This window comes from Cebidichthys violaceus, unplaced genomic scaffold (assembly GCF_023349555.1).
Source record: "Cebidichthys violaceus isolate CVI_PGR_0920_01 unplaced genomic scaffold, fCebVio1.0.p SCAF_3, whole genome shotgun sequence".
In the NCBI taxonomy this organism is placed as follows: Eukaryota; Metazoa; Chordata; class Actinopteri; order Perciformes; family Stichaeidae; genus Cebidichthys; species Cebidichthys violaceus.
The window spans coordinates 13,617,881-13,635,095 of NW_027176483.1; the positions used below are offsets into that span (position 1 = coordinate 13,617,881).

Consider the following 17,215-nt stretch of genomic DNA (forward strand, 5'->3'; position numbering starts at 1 on the left):
CCTGCTCATTTACTTAGTAATTCATTTTGATGTTACTACTGCCCCACTTCCTTTGACTCCTATTTCAGGTGCCATTCTTGTGAGAGTGTGGTTTATTTGTTTAGTTTCCTCACTGCAGCACTCTCATTTGAGGATGTTAAGGGGGTAGGCAGTGTTCTTATGGTTGTCAGGCAAAATTGGTTTGATGTCTTGATTTCAACGATTTCTTTGTCCTCTTTGTTCACACCAGGGGGATGTGTTTATATTGAATTATTCATACACATTTTCTCTGTCGAACATAAATGATTTCAGATATCATCCCAGTGGAAATTTATCATGATCTCCCCCTGTGTGTGCAGAGAGGGATGCTCAGTCATTCCTTCCCCCTCATGCGACAAATCCCTCCCCATCCATCTATCTATTTATCTCTCTCTGTGATGGCTGAAACCTCAAATTCCCAAAAGAGGCAACCTCAGTGGCCCCTCAGCCTGTGTGTAATTAGTACTGACCAGTAGCCCATTTCTATCTGCCCCTGATCTCCCGACCTCCCTGAGAGGTACCCAACAGCACGCTCCACAGCGAGGAGGGGGGCAAAAGGTGAGGGGAGAGAGGAGATAGATAGGGAGGGAAAACAAGGGAGGAGGGTGGGTGGAAAAGTGAGAAGGCAACAGGGAAGGGTGGAAGATAAAAAATGGAGAGTGGGGAGGAATGAGGTGAGGTGAACTAGTAGGGAAGGAGAAGAAACAAACAGGTGAATGACCGAGAATGGAAGAGGTGATGAGTCGCAGAGTAGGAAATTGATGGAGAAGAGAGAACAAAAGCAGGAGAAAAGGAAGAGTAGGAGAAATAGGGTGGAGGCAGAGGAAAATAGACGGAGTGAGAGGGAGAGAAAAGAGATGCTATGTTAAGACCATACTCACTGATAATGTCACTCTACTTCAAAGTGCAAAGCGTTCCTGTCATGCTCCTGTATGACTGTGCCTCAGGAGAATTTCCTCATAGATCAGATGATAAAAGGCGGCCTGACAGGAGGGTGCGTGGGGCTCATTCTCACTCTGTGTGACACATTCTGGGCTAAACTGTGACAAAACATACTGAGTTCTCTGCTCCAATTTTGTCTTAATCAACACACAGCTGCTGACCGGAAGACCTGGGGGAGATTCACAGGTGCAGCGTGACCAAAAGAGGACAAAGAGGATCAGGTAAAATCCAGGTACATTTAAGGATGAAAGATCAGCCATCATTTTTGTAATAAATTACCAAAGCAACGTGAGACAAATCAGCTTCTTAAGGAAACTGGCAACATTTAAAACACTTAAAATTTACTTTTCTTACGATTGTTCTGTTTGCGATATTAACGGCAAGCATTTCATTTATGTCTTGATGGCTCAAAAGTCCCTTAAGTCATTAATCATTCAACTTTCAAGCATCACACTCATCAATGAATCCAAGCGAGACAAATTTAATCAGAGTTTGGCAATTGAACCATTTTTTTAACATTGTAGTACAACAACAACAACAACAACAGCTGGTGATCCATACTCCCACGCTGACTCTTTTCATTTTTATTTATGCAGTGTGGATCTACAAATGTGAGGGGATGCTCTTCATTCAATGGTTTAAATGAAAAGAAGGCATTACATCAAAATCACAAAACATTTTATCATTTGGTGAAACACTTTACTTCCATGTTGACTCTCAACAACATAGAGGTCAGTGAGGTATTTTCAAGCAATCCGCCAATGTTCAGTAAATTATTAGTAATTTACACACTGCTGATTAAACGTTTCAGCACTTGATTTGGCTCCTCTGTCTATCTTGCTGTGTTGAAAAACCTTGGGATTGGCAGTGTATGCCAACTACCAGTAACGTGATTATTGACTACATTTGCTTTCATTTTTATTAATATACTTGTGGAAGACTCTCAGCCAATTAAGAAATATTTAGGGATGTAAAATATGTCAAGAATATGGTACAGTCAATCATGAAACAATATTCACATCTATGAAGCCCATATCTAAAGTGTCAAACTGTTAAAAATGGTGAAAAAAAGTACTTTATCCCACAAATTATAATGGATGGAGAGTTATTAGCTTGGCAACAGGCTTTCATGATAGCTCCTCGTCTACTTCAAGGAAACTGAGGGGGAAATTACATCTGATACATGCTGTTCATGGATTTTAAGGTCAACATGTAACACACAAGCCAGAATACCTTCATGAATTTTAATTATATCCTGCTGGAGAAATTTTTACTCACTGAGTGAAGAGGAACAGAGAAGTAACAGGGATTCAGGTCTGTAATTCACTGACAGTTGCTATTTTCTGTTGTCATCAATGAGTCCAAAAAGATGGTCTCTGTGGGTGCTGCCAAACCAGTGTTCCTACTGAATTAATTAGAAAAGTTATTTCAACAACAACAACACTGCGGTTCTGTTTTCTCCACACTTCCTCTGAATGTCTGCCATGGTCTCTCACAATAGTGTCAGAATCAACACATGGATTATTTATTTTCATGTTTGTATATATATATATATATATATATATATATATTTTTTTTTTTTTTTTTTTTTAATTTTTTTTTTTTACAGAGAGCACCAATATCTTCATAGCACTTTACAAACCCTTATGAAATATTGTTAACTTGATTATGACCTTGTGATATTATGGACATACTGTAGTATAAGCTATCCTAATGCATTATACCTTACAGCGACTTAAGATGCAGTATGCATGTTAGAAGGTATGCAAGTGCATATAATGTATTACAGACATATGATTTAAAGAAAAAATGCCACAATCCCATAAATAAAAATGTTCATAATCAAAACACAGACCGATGACTTTAAGCCTGTTGATTAGAGTGTGCTGGTGTTTGCAATTTCAGTTCAGTACAAAGATAAAGTATTACCTTCTATTTCATTCACAATAGCTGAATGCTTGAGCTTCAGCTGTTGACAAACAAAATAACCTCTTCTTTCTTCTCTCTGTCCATGTTTACTCTCTTCCCCAATCTATCATCCTCCCCTCTTGTCTTACATTGCTTTTTCTTAGGTTCCATCATAAATCAGTGAACGGTGTGAAAACATTGCTCCTCCCAAAGAGTTTCTACATGAATGCCACTGTGTACTATGGCTTTTTATTCCTATGTGATGATGAAAAATATTCGTGTAGGAATAGAAGCCATTTTACACGTGGTGAGAGAGCAACATGACAAAAGCATGACAGAAGAGAGAGTGCCTCGCCACCTGCTCAACAGTTCTCGTACGGACTACCATACGGGTGGATAAATGTGACTGTTGAATGTTTTCCTGTAGTAAATATACATCTACGCTCCACTTTCAGATGATGAGTTAAGTGCGGATCTGAAGACAGAAAAAAATCAAGTCAAACTTTGTTGTGTGTGCACCTGTTTTTGCCTCCAGACACAAGCAGCTTGCAGTGTTTGATGCACATGGTGACAGCTGCAGTCCACAGGGATGGCAGTTTGAACATTTGCAAAACACGTCATGAACAAAAGAAGGAAAGAGCAAGTAGAGACCAATACAGATCTTTATTAACCAACTATAAAAGAGGCACTTAGAGAACCACTTAAGGACTTTACAACGACATTTCCCTTTCTTCTCACTCTGTTTCTTTTGCACATTATTAAAATAAAACTTTGACAAGAAGCATTGCACCAAAACAACAATCTACCTAAAATATTATACAATATAAGATACATACAGTATAAACAAGATGAAGCACCTTTGTTGTAGTAGTAAATACTATTCATAATTAAACAGTTGAAGTAACAGACACAGATGATTGAGTTTGTGATTTGTGTGTGGTATTATCAGTGCATGGGAAGAACTCTGAATACAGGTCTTGGGACTGTGATGTCCTTGTATGCACCTGAGTTAAAACAAGCTTTCCTAAATTTGTGTTTTATCAGCCTACATATGAAGTATTTGGATGCTTTTTACAGTATCTTTAATAAACTACAGAGAACCAGTAAAAACTGTTGATTGAATGTACTGTAACTGCTACAGATCTCATGTTCCCTTCCGAGGACATTGGCATTCACATTACAATAAAACACAATGTAGCACCATGTTTATACAGAAGGCTAATATGATGAATGTCAATGCAGTACAGTAAAGTAAAAAAATAATACAAAATGAATATGTTGGAAGCATGTACGAAAAGGTGCACAGACAATAGTCCAAGTCAGTTATGATGTCATTTGGTCCTTTTCCAGAAAGACTTGATAAGACTGATAAGATCAAATGCAAAATGAACATGCATTTCTTAGAAGAAAATATTTTACTGTATTTTCAAGTATTCTTTTTTTTCTTTCCTTTATGTAAATGAAATATAATCTCTGAAATAGATATATCCAACAAAGGAAAAGCAGAAAAAAAGCTCAAATGATTTTCCCAACTAGCATATTCATTTTTGACCCAAAATTCATCTTCCATTCGTCCTCACATTTGTGTAATAAAAACACATGTACAAAGAAGACATAAAGTGACTACGTAAGTATTTAAAGATAACATTTCACAGAAAAGAGCTGTGCAATCTCATTCACCACAAGGAATTGTCTTAAACATTTATAACTGTGAAATTTACAGTCTCCTATTCACAGATTCCTCACGCCCCACTCAGTTAATAGATTCTGATGTGTCCTTTCTTAAAGGAATCTTAAAGCTAGTGAGTTTTTGGCCAAACAGCTGGCTTAAGAGGTGGTTCTGGGACTCTGCTGTCCTGTAGGAGTGGCTCTCCATTGACCTAACCCCCATCTTTGGCCTGGATTTATTCAAAGAATTGTTCATGGGAACTGAAGACACTTTAGAAATAGGGGGATGCAAAGGCCGCCCCAGAGGTCCCTTTTTGGCTTTGTAATCCCCGTTAAGAGGAGTCACAATCTCAGTTTTCTTTTGTGTGCAGCTATCAAGCAAGCTTCTCTTTGACGGCAAACCCATGTTTGAAGTCTTGCACTTAGAAACAATTTTGTTGCTAACAACGTCGTCCCTTACTGAGGACAGCACAGGGTAGTCGTTGGGTCCATCTGTCTTTCTTTGCAGAGAGGGATTTGCACACTTGCTGGAGCGGAATTTCTTTTTGGCCCGAGAGTCAACACCATAGTTCTCCTGTGTGGCTGGAGAGGAAAACCTTTGCATGCTGTGGGGGGATTTCGAGTCTTTCCTCTTCTTCTGTGGTCTCACAGATTCTTTGTCCTCATTTGAGGCTGAAGCGTTTAGGGAAACCTTGGAGTGGAGGGCTGGTGTAAACTCTGTAGCCTTCGTGCTGCTAGTTGTAGTGCCGTTTTTAGTGTTGTCTGTTGTTTTGGCCAAGGCAACTTTGTCTCTCATCTGACTGCTACCTTCCTGTTCACCACCTTGCGATAAAGTCAGCTGTTTGCTGTCATTATTAGAAGCTTTCAATGAGTGATGCCACTGCTCATCATCCCTCTGTTGGTCCATCACATCAGCAGCTAATTCATGCTTTGACTCAAGTGTCTTTGACATGATTTGATTTTTTCTTAGGCTGACAAAAGAGTCCTCACAAGATGGAAGTGAATCAGTTTTTTCAGTCTCAGCTGTGGCACCTTCAGCAAAGCCTTCCTCAGCCTTAAGAGTCTCCTCCTCCACACTACTACTGTCATTAGACGCTGACCAAGAGGATTTCTCTGCTCTAATGCAGACTGACTCATTCTCCTCTTTCACGTCAAAGGGTTCAGTAATTGATTTTCTATTACCCTCTTTATCGAGAAGAGGTGAGGTGACTGGATCAATTTCCTCTTTCTTGGGTGTAGCAGACTCTGAAGAGCCCACATGAATAGAGTTCTCCAGCTCTACAAGTAGTTCCGAGTAGTCCTCAGCAATGTCCTCAGTCTTCACATTTGTATTGTTTGTGTCGCTGTGGTAATCATTTGCGATGGTCTGTGTGGAGTCCTCTGCTGTGGAAACAGAGGGTTTTGAAGTCTCAGAGTTTTGATTTAAGTGCTGTGAGCTTACACTGGCAATGCCACTGTCTGAGCTATTTTCTTGCAGACTGTCAGAGAGGATTCTCCTCTTCTTACTTGCAGGCGAATCGCATTCATTTTCTTTGGAGGCAGATGCCTTAACAGGTCTGAAAACACCTCGGAATTTGAAAATTTTGTTCCCCCCTGACAGGTGCTTTTCCATGTGGCGATCAAACTGCTCCTTCTTAGAGAAGGTGTAGTTACAGGTGCTGCAGATGAAAGATTTTTTAATCACATGCATGACATCGGCACAGAGCTCACAGGTATAGAGGGTGGTGTGTTTTGAATCCAGCTCATCAAGCTCCTCATGTGCACTCTTCAGATGGCCTTTGAGCTCCTGGGCCTCCTGGTAAGAGACGGGGCATTTGTGACACAGGAAAATCTTTTCCAAATTGTGAACCACTAAATGTCTCTGGAGTTTGAATGGTTTAGGGAACTGTTTCCCACAGTGGTGGCAGTCTCTTGAGGGGTCTTTGCAGTTGGGATGCATCTCCACACTTTTAGGTGTCTCTGTTTTGTGGAGGACCTCTAGTGGGGTAAATGTACTCTGCTTCCCAACTGGTCCACTGCTGCTCTTAGTTTTCTGAACTTTTAGCTCAGCCCCCTCTGAGGTTTTCCCCTCTCCCACAGCGCTGTCTGCAACAACAGCTTTTTCCTGTTCTTTAGTGGCTTTGCTGGGTTCTCTGTTGGCTTTGCTGGGGCGGTGCTGCATGATTGAGGTGATGAAGTTCTTCACGGCTGTCTCCTGCATGAAGCAGCCTGGAATGCCTAACATGGAGCCTTGAGTCTGACCCCTCCGGGCAAATTGAGTGGCATGCTCTCGTAAATGTTCATTGTACATCCACACATCTGATATCTCCTTCAAGCACATTCCACAGGTCCAGATACCTGTCTTGTTTTTGGCATGTTTCTCCCTCAGATGGTCTCTCAGTTGCTCCCGAGAGCTGAACTTACGCTGGACACACATGTAGCAGGTTGGAGGTGGAGAGGGGTTGTGGGAGAGTTTGTGAAAGTTCAGCTCGCCCAGGGTTAGGAACCAAGTGAAGCACACTTTGCACTTGTACTGCTTATCTTTTACCTTTATTCCACAATCTTGACGTTTTCTGCCTCGCCGCTCCATCACTTTCTTGGACTTTTCATCATCTCTATTCTCCACGTCAACAGTTGCCGTAGGAGGAGCCACTGAAATATCTTTTTTGGAGTCAAAGAACTGAATCTCAGGAAGTTGAAATGTGGTCTTGATGTTTTGGATGTCAATGCTGTGGAAGGTTTGAACACTCTTTGTGACACATGGCTCTACGGGGAAGGGGGCAGAGGGCGGGGGCAAAGGGCAGGGTGCAGTTGGCTCTTCTGCTTTGCAGGTGCTGGGGTCAGAGGTCACCGTTGAGCTTGAATCAAAGCTACTGAAGTCACTGGAGCCACTCCATTCAATTGAAGATTTATCAACCGTGCTCTCGAGTGGATTCGAGGGGCTGTTGCCAACCTCTTTAACATTCTCATGAGCATCCTGCTGGTCACTTTGGGTAACACCAGTCTTTAATGTGCTATTGTGGCACATATTCAACATGATGGCATCGTCGGTTGATATTGTCTCATATTCACAGCGGCTCGTTTGGTTGTCAGTGAACGTCTGCTCTGCTGGGTTTTTAATGTACTGATCTTTGCTTTGCATGAATGTCTCTGAGGGAGGGTAGTCCTCAGTCACATTTGATTCGGGCGATAGCTTCTGTCTTTTGTTTCTTTTGCTGTACACCCTCGGGCACTTTTTCCTTTTTGCTTCCTCGTCTCTGGGGAACAGCTGTGAGAATGTGGTGTCGTCATCAAGTAAGGCCTTCAGTTCGGGACTTATGCCGGAAGGACTGAGAGGGGAACAATTCAAATAGGAGAGAGGACGTGCCTCGTCTGAGGGATCACTGTTTTCCTCACATTTTATCCCGACGGCTGCCACTTTGCTAAGAATCTCTTGGGCAAGGCTCTCTTCTGATGCTGTCTGTTCACACATCTCTTCCACAGCGCACAGACTCTTTCTGGGCTCATCGTATTCCCTGATTATATCTTTGTCTACAGATACAGCACTTTCAACATTATCTGCACAAACCTCCCTATTTGCAATCTCTGTCATGCTTGTGCATTTAATTTCTTCCAGATCAGTGACTTGATTTAGCTCCACAGTTTCATTAAGAACATTTGTCTGTTTTGTTGGAGATGGCGGTGTATTGTCAGAGCCAGAGTTTGAAGTAATAGGTTGAGGGAATTTCGCTGAGCCAGTAACGGTTTTGTCATTGATTTTCACCTGGTCTGCTGGAGATTTGCGGGGATTGTGTAGACCACTGCTTTTGAATTCAGGAGTTATAGCTTGAAGTATGTCTGTTTTTAATATATTTAGAAGCTCATCTGAGAAAGAGTCTGACTTTATGTTTACCTCACTGTTTTTGTTCTTTCTCGCTTTGTTGTTCTTTTTTGCCTTTGTTGGCAGCAGAGGGTTTTGGTGGCCTATTTCACCCACTGCCACGACATTGGTCTCAGTTGCCATTTCTTCCAGGACTGACTCAGTCTCTGCTGCTTTAAATATGAGAGTGCTACTTGTCTCAGGCAGCCCATCTATCTTACTTGGGTAACAGGTCTCTGAATCATCTTTATGTTCTTTCTCTGTAGTTTGGGATGCTTCATAAATAACCATAGTCCCCTGATGGCTTGATGTTGTGCTCTGCGAGCCAATGTGTTTTTCACTTCTGACCAAATGTTTCATGGCCTTATGTCTTTTTAACCCAGGCACGGTCCTGAAATACATGAGGCAGATTTCACAAAGTTCTTTCCCCTGTTGAGCGTTGTTCTGTGTCTTTTTTTGAGATATTTCTTTGTGTATTTGGTGCATTGTTGAACACTGGCCAGTCTCTATTGTTAGTTGCTTCTCTGATGGGTCTGGTGGAAGAGGCATTTGTTCATTTTCACAGATGACGAGTGGTTTAGGAGTGGGCGGACCATCTGAAATGTCTTTTCTGATAAGTGTACTGTCCTCAGCAGAAGCCTCGTGAGAATTTAAATTCTCTGATTCATCCTTTCTCAGCAGGTCAGCGTGAATACGCAAATGCTCAACAGGTCCAACAGGATCATGGCAAACCTCCAAGTCTATCTTTACATTACCACCTAAGGAATCTTTGCTTTTTGTTTCAGGTGGGAGTCCCAATGAAAAACATGTGAATTTCCTACTCTGCTGGAGGACCAGTTGTTCATCTGATAAATTCAGTTTAGCTGCAGGGTCTGGGTTCAGTGATAGCACCGTGTCTGTTTCACTTTCGTTAAAAATCAGAGGAGGGTTAACGCTCAGGTCACAAGGTTCACAGTCATCTCTGGGACTCTGCTTGATGTCTGGATGCTCTTCAGGTTTACTGGCAGGGGAAATTGATATGTAGCTGTATTGATTCTGTTGTGGAGGTTCGTCTGAAATGCTGTTGTAGTTGAGAGGGCTGAGCTTCAAATCATACATTGCGTCTCTCTTTTCAAGACCATCTGACACTTCTGGTGGTTCTGCTGAGCTGGTCACTGGAAGTGGAGAGGGAATGGTGGTTTCAGAGTTGGTGATTTTACACTCTATGATCCTTAAGTCCAGGAGAGGTGGGCTAATCAAAGAATACTCCATCTCGGCTGTTATGTTCAGTTGTTCTTCACTGTTCAAAACCTCTTTGACGTTGCTGATTTCTTCCTTGTTTATGGGGGATTGCACATTTTTAATTGAGCCATGGTTAACAGACACATCATCACATTTTCTTTGGGATTGACATGAATCCTCTTCTATGTTCCATTTCTGCATGGGTGTTTGATGAGAGGTTGGTAGAAGAGGACTGGTTGGTGGGGCAGTGTGTAGAAAGAGACAGTGACTTTCTTCAACCTCTTCTCTGCATGGTGAGTTTTGGTGACTTGCCATAAAATCAACAGGAAGGTCTTCTTTGATGTCCTGTACAATTAAAATCTCTTCTTGTTTCTGAAAGCCAAGACCTGAGTCACTAAACGAGTCATTAAAAGGAGTAACTTTGCAGGAATCACAGCCAATGATAGCATCAGACTGAGAAATAACCAACAGATTACTTTGTCCCTCTACGGACTGGGTGTCTCGGAAGGGTGAGCAATGACTAGTGCTCTCTGTATTGGTTTCCATCAGTATTGGACTGCAGGGCTTGTCAGTGGTGACTGTCTCCACTGACAGATCAGTTGTTGGACCTGCACCGTATGCAGGGCTGCAGCTCTTGGAGGGAAATAGTTTAATCAAATTATCCTGTTTTGCTGTTTCAACAGTTATTTCCTCGTTTACACTGTCTGAGCACTTCAATTTTATTTCCTCACCATGTGAAAAACTAATGTCTCCAGTTTTAACATGTTTATCAGTGGACCGTTTTTCGACTGCTGTTTTAATTGCACCCAGACTTTTCTTGCCAATGTCTAGACTGGCGTCAGGTGGAGTTGGTGATAAAGGATGGCTGACAGACTGACCAGTGATTCCCTTCACTGCGTCTGCTTCCTCATAGCCGTCTGTGGTCGAATGTTCTGGATCGTCACTACTGGTTTTAAATAACCGATTCACATCTACTGCTGCTTTGCTGTTCCCGCCAGACTCCTGAACCACATGTGGGTCATGTGTCAGCACACTTGAGCAGTGAGCAGACTCGATCAAATTACTATTCTTGGCGATATCCTCCTCTGATGTGACTTTAGTCTCAGCTTTGCTATCATTGTTTTCTGTGGGCTCACTTGGCTGTGATGAAATTGGCTGGTTTCCATCGACTGTGGGGTCAGTGCTGTTAGAGAGAGATGACTGTGACTCATTCAGAATGAATTCAATATCATCTTTCCGCTCATTGATATGTTGAGGTGATAATATATTCTCCTTCCCTGTAATTGCTTCCTTTTCGCTGTGATCTTCTCTCTCAACTGCATCAGTTGCCTGACATTCAATTTTGTGAGTGGTGACATTCGGCTCCTTGTCTTCTGATATAACAGGTTCTTTTTTGAATATAGAGTCTGAAATCACCTCCAGGCTTTTTATGAGGTTTTCTGTATATCTTTTCTGTTCTAAAATCTCTTCCTTTGTTTCTACTTGAGTCTCTTTTTCAGCGTTTCTCTCCACTGATTTCTGGTCATGGTGGAGCTGTGGGTTTTCAATATGTGAAGCTGTGGTGCTAAAATTTGGGGCATCATCTTCTTTTTCATTGAAATGTTTAAGCGCCCCTGGTTCATTGTGAACTGGAGTGTGGGGAGTGTGGTGTCCACCCATTAGCTCAAACTGGAATGGACTGGACCATGGTTCAGTGAAAGGCTCTGAGGCCAAACTGTTCACTGATACTTCCATTGTTTGCACAGGGCACCTTATATCCAGTCCAGTGCCTCCACTCTCTGACTCATCAGCCAGACGTAAAGGTGAAAATTTGCTCATTTTCAGCTGCTTAGGGACATCCTGAGCTTGTAATGGTGGGCTTTCCAACTTAGTTGACTGCAGCTGGTTTTCAAGCTCATTCACTATTCTTTTTATCTCTAGCTCATCCTCTGATGCACAGCTGTTGAGATTTGTACTGTAGTCGATTATTTTTTCTGGCAGAGACAAAGGAACGTGATTGTAATCTGGTTTCTTTTCATTTGATTTCTCAGAGCTGCCTTTGTACTGAGATATCTCATCTGGTAGTACAGGGCTAACCAAAAGGTTCCAGTCTCTTTGTTCCAGAAAAGGAGAGAAGGAGGACACAAACTCTTCCTTTTTATCAGCTGTGTTGTCTATTGAATGAAAACTCTCTTTCTGAATTGGCATATCTGAGTAGAGGCCACTGTCGAATCCTGTGAGATCCCCAAACATTGTTGACGTGTCAAATGAAAGTGGGGATTTCAAGAGTCTCTGTTCCTGATCCAGTGGGTAGTGCATGAGGTGGAGTGTATCTTTTTGTATCAACGGGCCGTGGCTCTCAGTTGGAGATAGGCACACCTCATCCATCAAAGAGGTGCAAAGGGAGGATCGCTTGTGTACGTTAAGGTCATTGACTAAAGTCATAGCCTCACCCACCGTGCAGACATTGTCACTCTGTTTTTCAAATGTGGTACTGTCTGATAGCTCTGACTGTGTGGCTTGGGGCCCCTCGCTTATTTTGCACATTCTGATTCTGTCAATATTGAAATCAGCTTCTTTGCTGATGGTGGGAGAGTGTGAATCAAACTGTAGTGGCTTGCTGTCTGCTCTGCTACACTGTGTTGGTTCTTCTTTGGGGCACAGATTGTCTGTTCTCTGTAGGGTGTTTCTGTCTGAACTGACTGTGGTGCCAGTTTCTGTTCTGGGAGACACCAGCTTCTCTCTTGATTTTTGATTGTGAGAGGTTCTGCTTTTTTCAAAGTTTTTGATTGTGTCTTTTGCTTTTTGGGACGATGACACTGGATCAGCAACTTCTGGATTTGAATTATTCTTCTTTGGGTCCTCTGTACTGACTTTGTTATCAGACAGAATAGCTTTGTCAGTATTATACTTATTGACAGATTTAGTGAATGTCAGTGCTAGTGTGCTAGACTCTTTACATAACTTCTGCGGGGAGGACCTTTCATAGGTTTTCTGCTCTGGAGACTCTTTCTTTTTGATGTCTGTCTTCTTCTCACAGTCGGATTCAGTGCGATCAGTGCTTTTGGGGCTGTTGATACTATCACTTGAAACACTCACAGATGTGCTCAATTCACTGCTTGTGGAAGACCTGCTACCCCTCCTCCTAAGTCTCTGATGAGAACCATGTTTCTCAGGTGAGAGAGAAACCTCCTCGCTTTTTTTCACCTCAAAACACTCCTTCGACTCATGTCGCCATGCTGCCTGGTCCCTCTCGCTCCTTGCTCTCCATTTGCACTCTTTGGTGTATGTGTATTTACACCGGCTGCTTTGATTCAGCCGGCCTTGGCTTGCTATCTTAACGGGCTCACATTCATCATCGGAATCTGAGACATAGTCGTATTCTCCAAATGCAGGGTTCTGTACAGTGGGAGTTAGTCTTTCCATCACTAAGGAAAACTGGAGGTTTTTTGTACCTTTAACATGGAGTTTATGAAGCTTATTTTTCTGTTGAACTATTTTGTGAATAAGTTCTTTACTCCAGGTGCCCCCTCCAGTGCTTTTCCTCTTGCTCTCTTTCACTGCAGTCCTTGAGGTTGGAGACGTGGAGGCCTGTGAGGGTGTTGACCCTCGAAGTGCAGAGCTGTCCTGAAAGGTTTTAACACCACAACGCTCAGAAAACTTGCTGGATAAGAGAAACCTTCGTGTACTTTGGTTTTCATCCTCACTCTTGCACAGTTTTCTTGCCTCTTTCACTTTGTTGTCTTGTTCCCTTGTCTTCTCCCTTGAGGCAATTCTTGAATTTTTATGAGAGACTTCCTTTTTTATGATAATTTTCTCATCTTGTTCCAAATTCAGAGATCTTTTCTCAAGTTTGCTCTCAGTGTACTGTTTATCTGTCTCAGAGTTCTCAACATCAGAGTCGTAGAAATACTTTCCCTGTTTGAAAGACCTGTCATCCTCTGTTGCCTGTTTATTTTTGCTCTCAAAGACCAGAGATTCTTTGGTTTTCAGGCATTGTTTGCTTGATGTTGTTTTGACAGTGGTGAGGTCATCATCAGCAAACGCATCGATAAAGCTACTGTCTATCTCTGCATTATCTGATTGATATCCCAGTCCATTCAAGGCTTCTGTGATTAGGCTGTCTAATTTGGCATCCTCCATGTCCAGCTCAGGGAGAGGGACAGGAAGGTTACCCGTACCAGAGAACAAGTTAAGTTTCATTGAATCATCCTTGTTGTCTCCTTTAGTTTCACTGTCAGATATCAGTTCTCCATTTTTATTGAGGCCCAACAGAGAAAGGTGAAGGTCAGATGGGCACCTTGAGATCAAAACATTTGACACGGATGACACTGCTTTTGCTGGTTCTGCATGAAACTTTCTGCTGTCCTCCATCTTTGATATGTCTTTGAGGTCATTTTGAGCAAACGTATGCTGAGCACAGTATTGCTTATGGCCTAGAAAGGATGCCAGGTTGTTGAAGTTCTGATCACACTGCTTGCATGTCAGAAGCACATCTAACTGGTCAAGATTTGCTGCAGCTAATGAGGTCGCTAACAGCTGATGTGCTGAGTATGGCGGTGGTGGCTGATGATGCTCCAGCCCAAAACTGTCTATGTAACTTTTGCTTCCATCCATAGTAGTCTTTGGATGTGTGCTGTTTTGCAGGTAGCTCATCATGTCGTCTTTGGCTCTGTCTGGCGCGTAAGGAAGGTTTCTTGGAGCATCTGAATGAAACTGGTGAGGGTGAGCGCTCAGGTGATCTGACAGTAACTGTGTTTTGGCTTGGGCCTGGTGATAAAATGTGTGAGAGGGTGTTGACTTTGACAATTGACTGTCCTCTGAACTGATGTTAACAGGACTGGTGGATGCTGGGGAGAGGGAAGAGCAGGTACTACTGGATGCAGGGTTATGGACTGGTGAGGGCAAAGGAGATTCATAAGGGGACACCATCATAAGTCCCATAGGGGGGACCTGTAATGGAGGATAGCTGTAGTTTCTTGATGCTGCTGGAAGAGACTGGTTGAGTCCAAAATATACCGCCTTGTTTTTGGATTCACATGCTTGTGCGTGGCTCATCTCTGCCTTAAAAGTTGAGACTGTATTACTGCTATGTTTTACAGTCTCCTGTCTTTGGTTTGAAAACCCGTCACTGGTTCTGCTGTTCTGAAATGAGCTGGGGTTTTTCAGGGAGCTGTGTTTATGTGATTTGCTATCATCCTGCCAGTCAGAAGGAGAAACCATGTAAGCCATTTTTTGATTGCTTATTTGCCTAGATAAGTCAATTCTGTTTTGGTTCGACAAGGCAGGCGTTGGCCGTATCTGCTGCCAGGTCATTCTGCTATTTTTAGATGAATTTGGCCTTTGGTCATGTGCTGGCTGGTTCTGAAACTGATACTTGTCATTCATATCAGTATACTGATTTGTGTTTTGATCAACTGGTAAATGTGTCTTATTAGGCCCCTCCCATGAGTGTGGTAACCTATTTAGAACCTTGTTATTGATGTTTTTATCAAAAGACATGATTCCTGTGTGAATGTTACTGACTGGAGGGTTGCTAAATGTTTTGCTGGGAAAGTGCATTTGGGAGCCTGGACCTTGTGAAATATTTCTTGCATGGTGCACACTTCCTTGAATGTGTGTTCTTTGGTTGGTAGCTGTTTCTTTAGGATGAGAATTCCTCTTACTACCCAAGGTGATGGCTGCATCCCTGCTGTCTGTCTGTGCCATAGTGTCTGTGCTGTCAGACAGGGCAATCTTCCCCTGCTCTGACTGCTGTGAGCTGGAACCAGAGCTGTCACTACTGGCTGAGTCCTCACTCAGATTCCTAGGACACTGGATGGTGGATGTTACCCCTTGAACAAACTGTGACTGTGGGGGTTGAGGATAAGAACTCCTATCCTCGGGCTGCTGTTCATTACTGAACTGAGAGCTGTTCTGAGCAATGTGTTGCCCTTCCCCAGGTGTAAAGGAAAACGAGTTTTGGGTCACATGAACAGAACCTTGCGAGGAGGTTGTAAAGTCTTGGGATTGGGGGTTCTGTTCACAGACAGAGTCAGAGGTTGATTCTTCCAGAAAATTATATCCATATTGATATGGACCAGGCACAAAGGCCTTATTAGTTTCTGTAAGGGCAGTGGATTTTTGTGATGACACTCCATAGTTAGCACCATTAAAAGTTCTTTCAGGAGACTGCCATACATTAGAGCCACTCAGCTGAAAGTCAGTCAGAATCAGCTGGCTGCCAGGCTGTGTGCTGTTGTTCTCCATTGAGCCAGGCTGCTGCTGTGACAGGGGAGGGTGAGATGACGTTCCACTTGAAGAAACCAGTGCCTGTGAGGTATAGCTTGGGGAGGTAAGGTTAGAAGAGGCCTCCTGGAAGCATCGGCTGTAGTTGAGCTCTTCTTGCTGTAGTTCGGCCTCTCTCTCTGGTATACTAGGAACGTGGAATCTGTAGCTGCCCGAAACTGGGACACGACTGGTCTCCAACTTCTTGGGTGGCGCAACTTTCTGCTGTGGGTAGGCAATACCAATGGTTGGGTTGGAGCGTGGATTTGTAATGCTAAGTCTGTACAGCTGCTGCGGGTTGGCGCGCTCCGTCTTTCCTGACCGCTTCCCCTTCTCTCGGCTGCGGCCCTTTCCACTCGGGGACTGGGGGCTACCTTTGCCACTCGACCAAGTCCTGTCTGTGGCAAATTTGGATCGGTTCTGCAGTGATCTGAAGTCAATCTTCCCTGTCTGCTGTGGCCGTATGACAGCCTCACGCTGCTGAGGACAGTCCCTTCCCTTTTCTAGTTTTTCAACTTTGGCCCCTTTGCTGCTGCTTCTGACCTCAGTGCCTGTGCTTGAAAAGTGCTCTGAAGACTCCTTTGTGGTTTTGTCACTCTGCTGTTCCAGCGCTGTCCCTTCATCCTGCAGTTTGGACTCAGCGGCCAGCTCTTTGACAGCATGCACTCGCTGAGTCTCTCCTGCCATGGTTCACAATGCGTGCTGTGAAGGCCTGGTCCTCAGAAATGCTATCTGGGAGACAGGGTCATCGTTTTCTGGGTGGTATGAATCAGTAAATGTCCAGTGGCAGGAACTGCAGGGACAGGGCTGCTCGCTGCCGGCTCATCTCTTCGCTTTCATTGTGAACCGCTGATCTGGCACCAGAGCAAAGCAGACCTGGAGGGAAAAGAAAACAGAGAGGATCAGATGTCAAGCTTTTACTGTTTAATAATAATTTAAAAAAAAGTAATGAAAGTGATAATATCATATGCTATTTTAAAATCATATCCGGCAATACTATTCAAACATGCAAGGGAAGCATTAAACACCACTCATAAAATAATTATGTATCTTTAAAATAAGCAAAACCCATTAATTATTTAGCCCATGTATGAGATAAAGTGCAAAAACAATATTCCTGGTTTCTGCCAGCAGAGAGCACTATTGTAGCATTTCACTGTGGTGCTGTCACTGCACAAAGAACCAGTGTAATCAATGGGGAATTTCAAAACACTGCCAAACTCATACTCATAAGTCTTGGAGATACTACTAACACTTACAATATTTATTCCTGACAACAAATAAGACATTTCAAACAAGTATATACAGTTTCATCTGAGTGTTGCATTCTCGTTTAATAGCAAGGAATTGATGGCTGTCCAAGTATCACAGTCA

General features: G+C 43.0%; 1 protein-coding gene across 1 annotated transcript; it reads right to left on the reverse strand.

The window, feature by feature from the left end:
• Nucleotides 1–3,512: 3,512 nt before the first annotated feature.
• Nucleotides 3,513–16,528, reverse strand: LOC137880835 (zinc finger protein 469). Its single transcript, XM_068722371.1, has one exon. The coding sequence runs from the start codon at nucleotides 16,526–16,528 to the stop codon at nucleotides 4,622–4,624; it is 11,907 nt and encodes a 3,968-aa protein (XP_068578472.1). The 3' UTR covers nucleotides 3,513–4,621.
• Between the last annotated feature and the right edge of the window lie 687 nt (nucleotides 16,529–17,215).

Excerpts from the sequence above, each read along its gene's own strand:
- LOC137880835 (XM_068722371.1), bottom strand. The coding sequence starts at position 16,528 with ATGGCAGGAGAGACTCAGCGAGTGCATGCTGTCAAAGAGCTGGCCGCT.